At 35.1% G+C, this 17,592-nt stretch overlaps 1 protein-coding gene across 1 annotated transcript; it reads right to left on the reverse strand.

Annotated features, from left to right (window-relative positions):
- Positions 1–222: 222 nt before the first annotated feature.
- LOC136229136 (ribosomal lysine N-methyltransferase 3) lies at positions 223–16,070 on the reverse strand. Its single transcript, XM_066017714.1, has 8 exons — positions 15,708–16,070; positions 13,897–13,973; positions 5,081–5,209; positions 4,615–4,990; positions 3,670–3,860; positions 2,603–2,906; positions 1,807–2,480; positions 223–530 (listed from the first exon to the last, which is right to left on the reverse strand). The coding sequence occupies exons 3-7, from the start codon at positions 5,089–5,091 to the stop codon at positions 1,833–1,835; spliced, it is 1,530 nt and encodes a 509-aa protein (XP_065873786.1). The 5' UTR covers positions 5,092–5,209; positions 13,897–13,973; positions 15,708–16,070; the 3' UTR covers positions 223–530; positions 1,807–1,832.
- Between the last annotated feature and the right edge of the window lie 1,522 nt (positions 16,071–17,592).

The raw sequence follows: 17,592 nt of genomic DNA on the forward strand, positions 1-17,592 counted from the left end.
GCGTGCGTCTAGTGCTCCATTTTGCACCAAGGGGCGGTTGATAAGGGCGCACCTGCACCTGCACCTGCACCATGCGCCTTTAATAACTGTGGACACTCCTAACCACACTCATCTTTTGCATTCCCATATAGAGCTGTTGCATGGTTCTTGTCATTCATTGATCCAACTCTGACTAGTCCATTTATGACAAAAAGAAAATAAATAAAATTCGGCACAAGCTCAAGCTCGCAACTGTGTTCACAAAATTTGACTCTATCCTGTTAAATCAATAGAGTAGCCTGTAGTTCAACTAATTGAAGAAATGATCACAAAAAGTTGAAGAAATGCTCGCAAAAAAAAGGGCAGCAAAGACTCACAGAAGACAAAGCCTAAGCTCAAGCAAGTACATTCTGTTGAAAGACTATTCTGGGTTGAAAGGTTTCAGTTTACCTTCAAAGTACCCTTTCCAAAAAGGCAATCTTCAAGTCTCATCCGGCAAAGCCGGAGCAGGATTCTGTTCTTCCCCGAAATTTTGCTCTCCGAACAAAGACCTAGATAAACAAAAACAAGTCGGAATAGTTGAATGCATTAAAATGGAAACAGATAATCTTATTTCAGGCATTGACATAGAACTTGCTTCATTCAATGCCCTTATGTATTAATAGAGATGGTAAAAGTACACACGACCCGATTACGCGATACAAAATCAACACGTAATTTTAATGTTTAGGTTTAGCTTAGTAGGTAACCTTTCATTTTTGGATTGGTACGAAATTGAGACGGAAATTTTTGGCTTGGGCTAGGGTTGATATGTTAACCCGAAAATGACACGAATATTTAAAATTAGGGATAAGGTGCAAATTTGCCCCTAACTTTTTTTGGGAAGTGCAGATTTACTTGTAACATATGAAATGGTACAATTTTACCCCTAATGTTATCAAGCAAGTTCAATTTTATTCTTACCTAAAGGAAAATTTAAACAAACTGTTTTACTGTTATTTAACTCATTATTTAATGATCATATCAAATCTTGCAAACATCAATTGCGTCTAAAATATTTATTCTGTTACTAACACATAAGTACAAATAACTTACCCAAATTTACAATATTTAAGTCTGCGATATATAAACTAATCACAAAAAACTGCATAAAATGTTGTGTTATTATTAAAACAGATAAACATGTCAAAATACACATAAATGCTTTATTTTATTGACAAACTTGTTTTGGATTCAAATTTTCTATTGTGTGGATAAAATTGAACTTGCTTGACAATTTTAGGGGTAAAATTGCACCATTTCATACGTTAGGGGTAAATATGCACTTTCCCAAAAACATTAATGACAAATTTGGACCTTATCCCTTAAAATTATTGTTATATTCTCCCATATTTTTACAAGTCACCTTTATTAATAAAGACAATAAAACACGACTCAAACCACCTACATTGTTATTAACACATTCCATGACCCCCAACATTGATATTAACAAACTTCTGGATGATTTTTATTAACATATTAATTCAAAAATGACATAAAATATTTAAAAATTGTACCATATCCTCCCACATTTTTAAAAGTCACCGTTAATATACATACATAGTAAAATTACATGTGACACGAAATCATGACACTAACCCAATTAGGTTAACAACACAATCTTGACACCAAAGTTTTTGGGTTGGGTTAGGGTGACTCATTTTTACACTACCTCGAAATGACGCAACAAGAACCCAATAATTACCACCTCTACCTTAAACCAACCAATTGCAATGCTATACTTATTTTATAAACAAAAGAAACAGTGTAAAAAATTAGAATATTTACCTCAAGTTTTCCTCAACCTCTTCTTCTTAGATGATGTTGTGGAGGTATTGAACAATTTTAGCACCAAGACTAGCATAAGTTCTAAATTTCTCAAGAATCCTCCTCTCACTCACACGTAACATCAGAGAGTGATACAACTTTCTTTCTTTCTCACTGCACTTCTCCAGGGCTTCAATATCATTCTCTATTGAACTTAAACCATACAAATTCTCCCTCTTCTCAGCAAGCCTCAAAAGAGCATTACAAACACTTTCTGTAAGCAACAGACTCTTATCGATTTCGGTTCCCTTATCAAATCTGAAATTGAATTTTTCGGATGAGATCATGCTGATCATTTCTTTATGATCAGTAGCAGTTGAAACAGCTAGATCCAGTTTACAATAATCATCATCCGGCAATAACATAATGTACAACAGAATCAACAACTCAACTTGTGGATCTCCATTGAATGAGATCTCAAAGTATTCAGTACTCTCACTAAAACATCCAGAGTAATCCAATTTTCTCCAAAGGGATAACCTTGCCCTGCTATGCCGGCTAGAGAACATTGACGTGCACCATTCAAGCACCAAGTCTAAGTCAATGTTAACAATGTCGTATGGATTATCCGGCTCTGTGAATCCGTATCTGTGAAGCAATGCAGCATTACCTGCTGATCCGTATGTATTAAAAACCTGAAAAGAGATAAAATGGAATGAACCTATGCAAAAAGTAGAAAAATATTCATAGCTTTGTTCTCAATAAGATGCAGAAAATTCATTAAGATGTCATATTTAGATAAGCATAGAGTTCAGACCTCCACTCCAGCCTTGACATTTTTCACCATAATCATTTCCAACACCTTGGGATCATCTGAAGTGCGTTCCAACGTATTTGCTGGTTCCTCATCAACATAATTTGCAGTATAACTCTTATCAGGATTGGAATTGTCATCATCATCGTCACCAGGATTGGAATTGTCATCATCATCGTCACCAGGATTGGAATTGTCATCATCATCGTCACCAGGTTTGGAATTGTCATCGTCGTCGTCATCACTTTCAGAATCAGAAGACCCACAGGTGAAGTGCACATCCTCAGCTCCAGTCTTGTGATTAAAGCTGTACCAAATTTAAGATAAAATCATGTGAACTCAAAAAAACACTTCAGTTGTCAGGTATGGTAAAAGGCCATAGTTATTAAAGCCGTAAGGCGCACTACAACGCAAGGGGTCCTGGAGCCCTGGCACGCGCCTGAGCAACACAAGGTGCATTAAAAGAATAAAACTATATAGAACCACAATAAGTTATAATATTTAATAAGAAATTGTACTTAAAATCAAAATGCAAAAAATAATAAATCATGTCAATATTTGTAATAATAAATTCTAACATGCAATAAACCTTATAAAGTTAAGGTATTCAACTAAATAGTAAATCCTAAATTGACTAATAGCTACTTCTTATCAAAAGTCTCCAACTGCAAGATTCTGCATCTTTCTCTCTATATATTTTTTCTATGACTGTTCAATTTGTTTGTAAATCTGTCTACTTTCCTTTTGTTTTTGTTTATTTTTGGACACTAGACGCGTTTAATCCAATGGTGGAGATTGAACATGTGGGTCAATAATATAAAACACTAAAAAAATAACATGTGACACAAAAGGGTGATAAACATGTCCAGGCGCACCTTGGCGTCGCCAGAGCAACACCGTCCGCCTTAGGAGGTGCTAATACGCACGAACTTGAGCCTTGTGCCAACAACTACGTAAAAGGCTGCCATTATTTTGATCATTTACAAATGTCTGACACTCTTGACTACATCAAATGATGACAATAACAGTAATATCCCAAGAATTAGCATTTATCAATAATCCATACTTACAGGTCTGCCAAAGGAACCATTCCAGATCCATGATCATCATCTATTTGAAAAGATCGAGAAGCAATAAGGCTTCTTGCAGCAAAATATTGTTCAAGACCAAAAAATTTTGGATCAAGATCACCAGTATCCAGTAGAGGCAATATGCTCTCTTCCCAATCAGCATACATAAGAAATTTGTCTTCCTTCACTATCTGCCTACAAAAGCTTACAAGAAATTACAAAGGCGGAAAATTGCAAAATTGAAGCAATTGCTAATGAATCAAGCATTAATTAGTGTGTAATGAACCATATCATAATGCTATATTAACTTACGAAGTACCAAAAAACGCATTATAATTTTTGTAAACATAAGCCTAACTCACCACCAAAAGTTACTTGGTGAGGATTGCCTCACATATTTAAGGAGTCTTATAGCTTTCCAATTTAGCAATGTACGATGTTTAACACGTCTCTCACACCCAATTAATTCATTCGGTAAGTGACGCGGGAGCCCTGATACCATGTAAAAGCCTAACTCACTCCAAAAGGTAACTCAAATGGAGAGGATTGCCTCACACATATAAGGAGACATATGGCTCTCCAATTAAGCAATGTGGGATGTTTAACACGACCACTCACACCCAGTTCATTTCATTTGGTGCGCGGGGTCCCAACATTGAATACCATGGGTCTGATACCATCTAAATAAAGGCCTAACTCACCCAAAAGGTACCTCAAAGGCTAAGAATTGCCTCATCAGAGTCATATAGCTTCCCAATTTACAATGTGAGATGTTTGACATGTCTACCTCAAGGCCAATTCATTTGATAGGTGAGGCTAATATCAGCTATCCCAACATTAAATACCATGGCATGGCTAACAAAGTATTGCCTAACACATGTAAGGAATGTAAGGAAGCATATAGCTATCCAATTAAGCAATTTTAACAATTTTATCAGCTGTTACCTTGTGGAGCTCAGTTCCACGAAGAAAATGATCGATTTCGTCAACAGTCCAAACTAAAGGCAAACACTCTTTCTCAGGCAACAGCTGAAGGTACGCAGCCCAGGGAGATTCCTCGCCTAGGCTCATCTCGTACATGATTGCCACAGACAGCCCTAAACAACCGCTCAATCCGGCAGATTGGATGATGTCGCATGCTCCGGTGTTCTTCATCGTGAGACAGGCACTCTTTGGAATTGTAGAAACCACCTCACCGTCCTTCAAATCTCTCAGTGCTTTCACGGAGATACCTTCTTCAGGAGTGTCGATAAACTCTAGAGCATCAGTGCTCCATTGGACGCCATGGGAATTCATCCATCGCTTGAATGCTCTCAATCGCCTATAATTAGACACGTCTTCTTAATTCGGTAAATGTGCTTGGATTGCAGGAAAGAAGAAAAACTCGTGAAATGGAAAAATGAGAACATACCTGGAAGCCATGACTCAAGCAGAATTCGGATGGCGGGAGCTCGGCGGCGTAATGTTTTCCGTCTTCTTGTATTATAGTGTAGGGTTGTCCGAGTGTCTTTCTGCAAAGGAATGGAGGCCTGTTGATGGGCTGGACTCGGGCCGGCCCAACAGGTTTTTCTCTAGCTCTCATTTTTGAAAACAAAATTGGGCTTTTTACATTAATATCATAATTGATTACAAAATTACAACTAAATTATATCATCAAACTTAATTCTCAGTGTGTCATTTTTTTTTATATATACCAAATAAAATATGCTTTTACATCAAAATTAAAAAATTTACATCTCAATTCATAAATCTCAAACTCTTGACGAAATCTACGTAATATAATTCTTAATTTAGTAAACATGATAAATGGTTTACGTTTTCAACTAATTTTTTTATCACATATTAAAATGGGGTTATTATTATTTTCTAAATCATAACGGTTTGAAATTCTACAACTTCCCCTCAAACCCGACTTCACATTCCAAGTCTTTTTTTGAGTTAGTGGAATGCATCTACCTTCAACAACTTCATAAAGATTGCCAGTTGTTCTTCAGTTCTACAATAAACTAATTCAACAACTTTATCTCTTACTTGTTCCTGAATGAACTGATATTTTACATCAATATGTTTTTCTTTGAACATGTGAAACTTGATTTTTACCAAGTGACATAGCATATCTATTACCTGGAAATATTGTACTTGAACCTTCTTGTACGAGATTTAACTCGGTCAAAATATAGTTCAATTGCACATCTTGACATGTGCATGCTACTGTAGCTATGTACTCGGCTTCACATATAGAGAGAGCAACTACTTGTTATTTCTTTGATGACCATGAAATGCATATGTTGAAGTGATCTTTCGATCATCTAAGTCTCCACTATAATTGTTATCAGAATATCCAATTAATTTTGGATTTTCAGAGTGTGTATAAAATAACCCATGATCAAGAGTGTACCTTTGACGTATCTCAAGATCAGCACAGATTGATCTCGATCTCCAAGGAGTTTTACTAAACTTTTTTTTGTTTTTTTATTATTTACCTTTTCACACAATAAAGTGAAAAAATGGTTATTTATGTGTACTTTGTATACTCCATTTCTAATGGAGATATACAAAATGGAGCAGTTGTAGACATCCATTTTTGTGTTGGCATTTTTTAAGGTTTAATTGATTAAATTTGAAATTCTAACAAATTCGTAAATTATATTAGAAGTATAAACTTTCCATCACACATATAATTTATCAGGAAAATTAGATTTTTATACTAAATTGTTATATCTCGATGTAATTGACAAATTATATTTGAGATATAACTCATTAAAAAGAGAATATTTTCGAGGTTATAAATTGTATTTGACATATAATGGTTTATATTCTAAATATGGTTTTGAAATTGTTATGTTTCAAATTTATTAGTTAAGTTCAACTTGTACAGTTAGATTAATTTTTCAGTTTTAATTCATTAGTTGTGAAATTATATTAGAAAATGTCTATAGTTTAAATATAAATTATAATTACAAAATTAATTGTTAAAGTTACTCATATAACTTTAAGAATGATTTTTTATTATATACTATGTTCAGAATATAATTTACTTTCAGACTTAATTAACGATAAATGAATTAATAATAAGTTTCTAAATCAAACCGTTAGATAAAAGTTGAAAGGAAGATAAAATAAATTAAGATCTTTTATTAATAAATACTGACAGTTGCGAACTAATCACAATTTACATCTTTTGTTTTTTCATAATTCCTAACTCAAATTAAGCCTAAATCCAAATTAAACTTTGGTATCCCAAAGCAATAATTCAAAATTCAAATCTGAAGAAATCGTCAACATTATAGGCTCTCAAATCCTGCGTCAAAAGACACAACTCCATCAAGCAAAGTTTCTCAATTATGTATAGCAAAGTCAACCTAACTTTTTCAATTATATGAAGCAAATCATACAGAAATCCATTCTCAAAACACAAGAGATAAATATATTATTGAAAAGGAGTCCACGTTTGGGGCAAGAGAACAGTTACACCCATACTAAGGCAACTGCACCCATAATGAAATCAAGCTATAAAAAGAGGCTTTTGGTTTCTCCAAGAACACACAACAGATTGAGAAGCAAAAAAAACTCAATGACAGAAAGATGACACAAGAAATGTGGATTGAAAATGCACTTTTTGTTGATCAAACTTCATTGAAAACATTGCCCCTTTATTTATTCTCTTTAAATTTTAGGCATAATTTAAAGATTTCAAAGAAAATCATTAGGCATAATACATCACTAGCTCCATGAACTTATCCATAATAGTAGATTGGCTACCTGAACTCTGCAAGTGCCTCACCAGCTCCCTGAACTTACTCATTTCGTATTACCAGCTTCCTAAACTTGTCCATAAATTTTTTTTAGCTCCATGAACTTTGCAAATGTCTCATCAATTCCCTAAACTTGCTTATTCTGTAACAACTAAATACAAAAACCATAATACTAACTCAAGTTAAAGTGCAAAAATACCCCTAATATTTTTGGTCCGGAGTAATTTTACCCCTAACATCTAAAATGGTGCAATTTTACCCCTAACGTTAATAGCCAAAAGCAAATTTATAAATTTGGTGAATTTTTTGAATTTTTTTTATCTGATTCGTACAAAAGATAGTATATTTTTTTTCACATCCCAACATATATTTGTAATTTGTTACTGATAAAATGACGCACGTGTGAAGTGTAGATGACAAGATTCATGACCGAAAAAACAATTTGATGCATTATTTCTCAAATTAACCTAATTTATCAATGTTAGGAATAAAATTGCTTTTGGCTTCCAACGTTACGGGTAAAATTGCATCATTTTAGACGTTATAGTAAAATTACACCTCACCCAAAATGTTAATGGTAAATTTTGCACCTTAATCCGAGTTAGTATATTATGGTTTTTGTATTTAGTTGTTACAGAATAAGAAAGTTTAGGAAGCTGGTGAGACACTTAAGGAGTTGGTGATAAGAAATAAGCAAGTTTAGGGAGCTGGTGAGACACTCGCAAAGTTCAAGGAGCCAATCTACTACTATGAATAAGTTCATGTAGATGGTGATGTATTAGACCAAATTATTACATTGAAATGAGAAACTCATGAACAATCTAATTCTTTAACTCTTTCTGGCAGTTAGAAACCCAATCTTGATCGTTCTCTACTTCACTTTTCTCCGAGATAGCTGCGATTGTGGGTAGGGTAGGTACTTCCCTGCTCTGGTGAAAGTGACACCAATGTGTGGGATGTTGAGGGGAATGTCTCGTTCCAGTTTACCCTCAACCTTGGCCATGCGCTTCTCCTTCATATGAGCATAGAACTTCCCGTTGTCTTTTAGAGTGAGTTCATATCCTAAACCATCTCGAAAACGGTTACCCTTAGGATCTATAATTTCTCCTTTTTTGGCTGGTCGCTGCCCCACAGTTTTCCCCTGAGTCATTTCTTCACCGGTTATAATGGAAACAGCTGAGAAGCGGGGCTCAAAATATTTTGGTCCTTTTGCCGTGTAAACCACATTTACTACTTCGAATGCCTGAAAGGAGCTCTCGACGACATTATCCTCTTCTGTGTAAGGAAATGACGAACACTGACTGATCAACAAATCTTCTTCCTCGGACACTTCCACTAGTTGATTGTCCACAATGAACTTGATCTTATGGTGTAAAATGAGGGAACTGCCTCGCAGAATGGATACATGGCCTTCCCAACAAAATGTTATATGTCGGGTGAATATCCATCACTTGGAAAGTGATATTGAAAATGGTTGATCTGATCTGTATGGGCAAATCGACATCTCATATTACTTCCTTTCGTGTACCATCAAAAGCTTTCACGAATATGTGGCTTGGGCATATGTAAAAGCTATCAATAGGTAACTTGGTTAGAGTTTTCCTAGGTAGTATATTCAAAGCCGAACCGTTATCAACCAACACTTTTGCTATCGAGAACTCTTTGCATTTAACGGTTATATGCGGAGCTTTGCTATAGCTTGTCCCTTCACATGGTAACTCATCTTCCGTGAAAGTCAAGTAATTTGCTGTAACTATATTGCCGACAATGTTATCCACATTCTCTACAGATATGTCATGACTGGCGTATGGCCGGTTTACCACTTTAAGAAGTGCATTTCGGTGAGATTATGAGGTCAAGATCAGTGATAATAATGAGATCATTGTTGGTATTCGATTCAATTGCTCAATCACTCGGTACTAACTTTGCTTCACAATCCTTAACAATTTCAGCGCGTCATGATCGGGGACAGTGTTCCTTACTGGGGGTGTATAGACTTCTTCCTTAAAATGAACTTCACCTTCTTTGGCCTTCCTTTTCTCATGCCTATCAATTTCTTCTTAGTGTTTCCTGGCGATTTCCTCAAAAGAGAAACAATGGTCGCTTCTGGTTATTCTTGACGTTCCCGCAATGTCTTCCTTGGTTTAGCATTATTACATGATTTATTGTGGGAACTATGTCCATCAACCTTCCGGATCCGTACGGAATAGTGAACCTCTTTTATCGGCTTTGAACCCAACCCCAATGACCATCACTCGCTATAGTTCTGAGTTGGAAACGATCAACTTTCCTTATTTTGCCCCATGATATGAGTATGGCTCGAACTTTGTTTTTTGCATCGGCCTTTTTATAGGAAAAGTTTAACTACCCCAACCCAGCAGTTACAGGTATGAATTGTCGTGCCCCGAACTGTTTATACACCATATAAGGCGCATAACTGATTCCTCCCTATGGGCCAAGGAGTGGCACCCATAAGTAGTCTCCGCCTCTGAAGATAGCTCCATCTTCGATGTTCCATCTAACCGGGCATTGTATTTCGCTCTCTTTGATCCGTTCTAGGAAGCTTACCCAATTTCTATTAGAAGGTCCTATCATGGGCCAACCTGTTTTTATAAAGTCATTTATATAGTTTTTTTTACCGGGTAGTATGCCTTGTCGTATATTATCCTCGGAAAATTAAAGCGTTCGGGACAACGCAAATGGCTCAAAGCCCATATGCACAATAGCTGTATACATCCTTTAAATTTGCCTCCTGATATTCGGCATTTGTCTAGTGATCGAAACGCCTCTACTAAGATTCCAATGACCAGATTTTCCCCATTGGCCCTTCTTTCTGGTGAAGTACAGGATTACTGAGTCCACTTTCATTTTTTGCTTGGGGAACAGAACCAAGCCGTAAACCAAGAGAGTTACCATCTTCAACCCCTTCAAGTTATCGTGGTTTTCATCCGCAAATGTTAGCATCTTGGACATGTCAAACTCATCACCCGACCTCCACTCTTTAAAGTCGTGAGATTGCTTCCCAATCATTCTATCCAACTGCCTCCATAGTTTTTCATCCTTATTATAGACATATACCTTATTCCCAAACCAACTCTTGGACTTATCTACCCAGTAGAAACCAGCCTTTTTGTGCCGGTTAACCCTCGAGGATATGCATCATGATATAAAAATTGTTTGGTGTGGTTTGATTAATGTGCCTATGATTATGATTGACTTTTGTATGTTTTTGCGTCAACAATAATACAACACGATTTTCCCATAGAGGTTGTAGAATGACAAATGACATACCCTCGTAACTACAACTTAAACGGGGAAATCGTATCGTGCATTCTAAAGCAAGACACAATTCCTTTATATTAATGTCTCATTTACTCTCTTTCATGCTAAATAAAGATATAAACATGAATACTTTGATGCAATCTCATAGCATCCTCTTCAAATGCAATAGAAGTTCTATATGAAGGATCATTCGAAAGTTGGTCTCATATGAGTCAAGAAATTCATGGGGATAGCAGGGCTTTTCATGGCATGGTTCTTGCTTTAGATTTGGTCGATGTTGACTCAAGCCCGGGTGATCTAAGGGGCTTATAGACCATCATTGATAGACTGACAGATGAAGCTCTTAGATTGTGCACTTGTTATATGTCCTTGTGTAATCAGCATTAATGGGAGCTTTGGTTAACTTCTGGAATCTGGTCTACAAGTGTTGCACTTTTGAGGCATATGATCTGACCCCGACCTTAGAAGAATTCCATCAACTTTTGAATATTCCTTTAACAGATGGGCACATGGTATATGTCTATAATAAGGATGAAAACTCATGGAAGTAGTTGGCTAGAATGATTAGGAAACAATCTGATGACCTTAAAGAGTGGAGATCAAGGGACGAATTTAACACGTCCAAGATGCTAACGTTCGCGGATAAAAACCGCGAAAACAAAAAGGGGTTGTAGATGATAACTCTCTAAGTTTACGACTTGCTTTTAGGAAGGTGAACTCGAAAGTAATCATGTACTTCACCATGGTTGTTCAAAGAAGGGCCAATGGGAAAAATCTGGTCATTGGGATCTTAGCAAAGGCGTTTCGGTCACTAGACAAATGTCCAATGTCAGGAGGCAAATTTAAGGGATGTATACAGCTATTGTGCATATGAGCTTTGAACCATTTGCGTTGTCCTGAACGTTTTAATTTCCCGAGGATAATATACAACAAAGCATACAACCCGGCAAAAAACTATATAAATGACTTTGTAAAAGCAGGTTGGCCCATGACAGGACCTTCTAAGAGAAATTAGGTAAGGTTCCTAGAACGGATTGAAGAGAACGAAATACAATGTTCGCTAGATGGAACATCGAAGATTAAGCTATCTTCAAAGGCGGAGACTACTTATGGGTGTCACTCATTAGCTCATAGGGAGGAATCAGTTATGCACCTTGTATGGTGCATAGACAGTTTGAGGCGCGACAATTCATACATGTAACTGCTGGGTTAGGGCAGTTAAACTTCTCCTATAAAAAGGTCGGTGCAAAAAACAAAGTTCGAGCCATACTCATAACATAGGACAAAATAAGGAAAGTTGATCGTTTCCAACTCAGAACTGTAGCGAGTGATGGTCATCGGGGTTGGGTTCAAAGCCGAGAAAGGAGATTCGCTATCTCGGACAAATCCGAAAGGCTGATGGACATGGTTCACCCAATAAATCATGTAATAATGCTCAAACCAATGAAGGCATTGCTGGAACATCAATAATGACCAGAAACAACCGTTGTTTCTCTCTGAGGAAATAGCTAGGAAACGCCAAGAATAAATTCATAGGCGTAAGAAAAGGAATGCCAAAGAAGGTGAAGTTCATTTTAAGGAAAAAGTCTATACACCCCCAGTAAGGAACAATGCCCCCGACCATGACGCTCTGGAATTCTTAAGGATTGTGAAGCAAAGTAAGTACCGAATGATTGATCAATTGAATCGAATCCCAACAAAGATTTCATTATTATCATTAATCTTGACCTCATAATCTCACCGAAATGCACTTCTTAAAGTGGTAAACCGAATATACGTCAGTCATGACATATCTGTAGAGAATGTGAATAACATTTAGCAAAATAGTTGCAACAAATTACTTGACTTTCACGGAAGATGAGTTACCATGTGAAGGAACAAGCCATAGCAAAGCTCCGCATATAACCGTTAAATGCAAAGAGTTCTCAATAGCAAAAGTGTTGGTTGATAACGGCTCGGCTTTGAATATACTACCAAGGAAAACTCTAGCCAAGTTACCTATTGATAGCTCTTATATATGCACAAGCCACATATTCGTGAAAGCTTTTGATGGTACACGAAGGGAAGTAATATGAGATGTCGATTTGCCCATACAAATCGGACCAACCATTTTCAATATCACTTTCCAAGTGATGGATATTCACCCGACATACATCATATTGTTGAGAATGTCGTGGATCCATTCTGCGAGGGCAATTCCCTCATCTTTGCACCAGGAGATCAAATTCATCGTGGACAATCAACAGGTGGAAGTGTCCGGGGAAGAAGATTTGCTGATCAGTCAGTGTTCGTCATTTCCTTACATAAAAAAAAGAGGAGAATGTCATCGAGAGCTCCTCTCAGGTATTCGAAACAGTAAATGTGGTTTACACGACAAAAGGACCAAAATATTTCAAGCCCCGCTTCTCATCTACTTCCATTATGACTAGGGGGCAAACTGTAGGGCAATGAACAGCCAAAGGAGGAGAAATTATAGATCCTAAGGGTAACCGTTTTCGAGATGGCTTAGGATATGAACTCACTCTAGAAGATAAGAGGAGTTATATGCTTATATGAAGGAGAAGCGCATAGCCAAGTTTGAAGGTAAACTAGAACAAGAAATTCCCCTCGACATCCCGCACATTGGTGTCACCTTCACCAGAGCAAGAACATACCTACCCACAATCACAACTGTCTCAAAGAAAAGCGAATTAGAGAACGATCAAGATTAGATCTCTAACTGCCAAAAAGATTTTAAGAATTAGAATGGTCAGAAGTTTCCTATTTAAATGTAATAATTTTCTTTGGAATCTTTAAATTATACCTAAGATTTAAAGAGAATAAATAAAGAGACAATACTTTCAATTAAGTTTGATCAATAAAAAGTGTCCACCTTTCTTGGGTTAACTTTCATAATCAAACATTTTCTTTTAACTCCCCATTTTAAAATTTATCCATTTATTAGAGTTATAATTTTTTTTCAACAAAAACAAAAACTATGATTTTTTAATCCCTCTAACATGCATTGTGATATAAATCCTTTTTTCAAAAGGCACGAAGTAATCTAATTCATATCCTTACCGGTCACTCGCGTACTCTCAGTAACGCATCATTCCTTTTTTTTATTATGGTTATCCTTTTTTTATTACGTACCTATATATATATATATATATATATATATATATATATATATATTTTACATCATTTTTACCTTTTCAAAAAAGGGTCTGAGTCCCATTCATGATAATCATCCTAGTCCGTTTTCACCGTTCATCCGTATTGTTAGATCTGAAAAAGAAAACACGAAATTTTCAACATCTCTTAAAAAAATCAATTTATTTCGGGACTAAAACTCAAATTTGTTACCTTTTTAAGACAAAATCCCAAAAGGTAAATTTTTTTTCTAATAAAACAGAGAAAACACAAATCAAAAAATAAAAACACTAATCATTTTTTTAAATAAAAAATGAAAGAAAATGAAAATTAAAATGAAAATATTTTTAACCACCTTTTTTTAAAAAAACAACAAAATATACAATAAAATAAAAAGCAACAAAAATATACATTTATGTTTTTTAATGAATAACCAAAATGATAAAAAAAAAACAGAAAATAACAAATACAAATATCAAACCTTTTGTATATAAAACAATCAATTTTAAATAAATCTAAGTATATGAAATAAAAATAGATAACAAAAACCCAAAAATCCCCATGTATGATATGTATATAGATCTAGCAACATCTAATAAAAACACCAAAAGAAAAAGGACTAGATTAATTTTTTTCTTTTATATATATATATATATCAAACAAAAAAAACAACTAAGAAAAACTCTTTTTATACAAAAAAAAAACAATAAAAAATGATACAAAAACAGAAAGAAAAAAAAAAAAAAAAAACACTTTTAATGAGATCTAGGGATAGCAACGATTACTATACCCGCAGATATCTAACACTATCTGATCCTAATAGGATTACTTGTACTCACGTTAGAGTAATGGAACAAGTATGAAAATACCCGTAGAATAATCGATACCTGTTATCCGTCATAATATTTTATATATTAAAAGTATAAATATTTTTTAGATATAAGATTTGATATTTGATTAAGATTTAATTTGTTAATTTTTAGATAAATGATTTATTAAATTTATACTTTATTAAATTTATAATATTTTTTTTGTTTATTTATTAGTTTTTTGTTTACTCTATTTTATAAGTTAACTTCTGGTGAAAAAGTAATGGATAAGAGTAACGGTGGCTAAGAGCATCTCCAATAGAGGTGACTAAAAGAGTGATAAAACTTACTAAAATATAGTATTTTATTGTCTCGTTCATCCACGTCATTTTTGGCAACTCTTACTTAAAAAATGCTCCAATAGAGGTTGTTTGAAAAGTTACTACTGTAATCCTACAAATTATTATTTTATCATAAATAAAATGTTCCAGATTTATTATTTCTAGGAGAGTATATTAAAAAATTATTAAATAAAGTTGCCAAAAGATTGTCAAAAATTGGCAACTTTTCTTGGCACCAACAATCACTCTAATAATGGACACCCTTTAAAAGTTGTCAAACCTAATGTCACGCATTCTTTTGAACACCCTCTATTGGAGATGCTCTAATATGAATTAGATGGAACAGATATAGAATTTCAAAAAGTATATCCATGATTGTATAATGGAATAGATACGGATAATTAAAAAATAAAAGTATAATGGTTTGAAACTCGCATTGGCATTACATGGACGTCAGATCTGAACTTAGGAACAAAAATAGGTAATAAAAAAACATAAATCATATGTATATACCCTTTATCTCTGGATCTAAGCAAAAATTCAAAAATACAGTAGATACCAAATGTTAACAAGAAAATAAAAAAAAAAACGTGAAAATGACCAATCAAAAGCATTAAAATCAGAGAAAATAAGAATCGGATTAAGAAACAAGTGTGCAAAAAAATACACCCCAACGAAAACGTAAAATAAAAGACGAAATAAATAAAAAATCGATTTACCAGCACTGCGAACCGGACGGCAGCACAGCAGCGGACGACTACGACGGCGGGGAGCAGACGGCGCGGAAGAGCAAACGGCCGCAGCAGCAGAAGACGCGGAGGGGAAGACGAAGCACGGCGGCAGTAGCTCGGAAGAACGGCGGACGGAGCGGCGGACGGCGGTGGAGGCAGAAACAAGGGGGGCTGTCCGATTTCTGTTCTTTTTTCAGAAAATGGAGAGAAAAGAGGGAGAAAGGAGACGGAGGCTGTGTGAATGAGGTTTATGGTTAGCAAAAGTATGAATATATACCCCAATAATTTGCAAAACAGTCGGTGCACTCTCTCCCCCCTCCATATAGGAACTCTCCCTACCCATTCGCCAAATCCCCCTCTTTCTTTTTTCCTCTCCCTTTTGTTTTTTTTCTTCTTAAATACATAACTTTTTCAAAATTTGATTCACTTCCTAACTTTCAAAATGTTTCAATAGCTCTCTCAATTTGTATAAAATATTTAATTAATCATCTGAACTTATATAAAATGTAATCAATTGTTAAAAAAAAAGTAAGTTAAAGGTCTAAATCATATGCATCCCCCTGAATTTATCACTTTTAGTCATTTTACCCTTGAACTTACGGGATGACCCATTTACCTCTTCAACTATTTAAAAGTGGTATTAGCAACCCTCTATTTTCATTACAACGGAAACAATTATGACATTTTTCATTGCAAGGATCAAGGTCATAATAAAAGGGTTGTCCACTACTAAAATAAGCTGCAAATCAGGTTAGTATAGACAATACACAAGTTCTCTTGTAAAAATTGCATATATGGTTATGCACTACTAAAACAAGCTCCAAATGAGGTTATATATATGCAGACTAGTTCCAATACTTCCATGAACACTTGTATTGATGTTGGAATTTCATTTTGTTTCCGTTATAATAAAAATAGGGGGTTGCTAATACCACTTTTAAATAGTTGAGGGGGCAAATAGGTTGTCCCGTAAGTTCAGGGGGCAAAATGACCAAAATTGACAAGTTCAGGGGCTGCATATGGTTTAGGCCTAAGTTAAATGCATAATATGTATTCCACGCATCTTAGAATGTTATTACATAATTTAAAAATAGATTAAAATGAAGTTATTACTTAGTCAACTATAAAACTTGTTTTTTCTAATATTAAAATTGTATACCCCGATCTGTTTTACTTTTTTTTAAGACGCGTGCAATATATTTTGTGCAAGTTCAGAGGGCTAAGTGAATATTTTATACAAGTTGAGGGGGCTATCGTGACACTTTAAAAGTTCAGGGAGTCAATCAAGTTTTTTGGATAAGTTCAAGGGGCAAATAATGTATTAAGCCTTCTTTTCTATCTTTTGTTGTGATTAGGGCTGTAATCGAGCTAAGCTTTGACCTGCTCAAGCTCGGCTCGCTAAGCTCAGAGTCCTATTTGGATTTGGTTTATTAAGAAAATTACCTAACCATTAATTGTTTGTGAGTAAATCGTTAATTATATTTGTGAAGTTTGCTCGCAAATAACTCTTTAATTGTGTACATAAACAAGCTCACAAGCAAAGTTCGTGAATAAATAAACAAGATGCTTACAAATAGTTCATCTATTACTCATTTATTATGTTTGTGAACGAATTCATCTAATAGCAAATGAAATAATATTAAGTTTAGATATTTGTGAACTAACATAAAACTATACAGTTTTCTACAAAACTAAAATTTGTTCATAAATGTTCTAATCGAACCTGTTCGCGAGTTTTCGAGTCGAGTTTTGGCCTGCTCAAAAGCTTTCGAGCCGAGCTTTGACATACTCAAGCTCGGCTCATTTATGAACTGAGCCAGTAAATCGTGCTCACGAACTGCTCATTTACAAATCAAGCCAAGTCGAGCCAAAC

The sequence above is a fragment of the Euphorbia lathyris genome, chromosome 5 (assembly GCF_963576675.1).
Source record: "Euphorbia lathyris chromosome 5, ddEupLath1.1, whole genome shotgun sequence".
Classification (NCBI taxonomy): Eukaryota; Viridiplantae; Streptophyta; class Magnoliopsida; order Malpighiales; family Euphorbiaceae; genus Euphorbia; species Euphorbia lathyris.

What these genes read in the sequence shown, in the direction of transcription:
- LOC136229136 (XM_066017714.1), bottom strand. An exon ending in ATGGTTCCTTTGGCAGACCT is followed by an intron (nt 2,907 to 3,669) that starts GTAAGTATGGAT and finishes AATTTGGTACAG; the next exon opens with CTTTAATCACAAGACTGGAG. An exon ending in ATGTCAAGGCTGGAGTGGAG is followed by an intron (nt 2,481 to 2,602) that starts GTCTGAACTCTA and finishes ATCTCTTTTCAG; the next exon opens with GTTTTTAATACATACGGATC.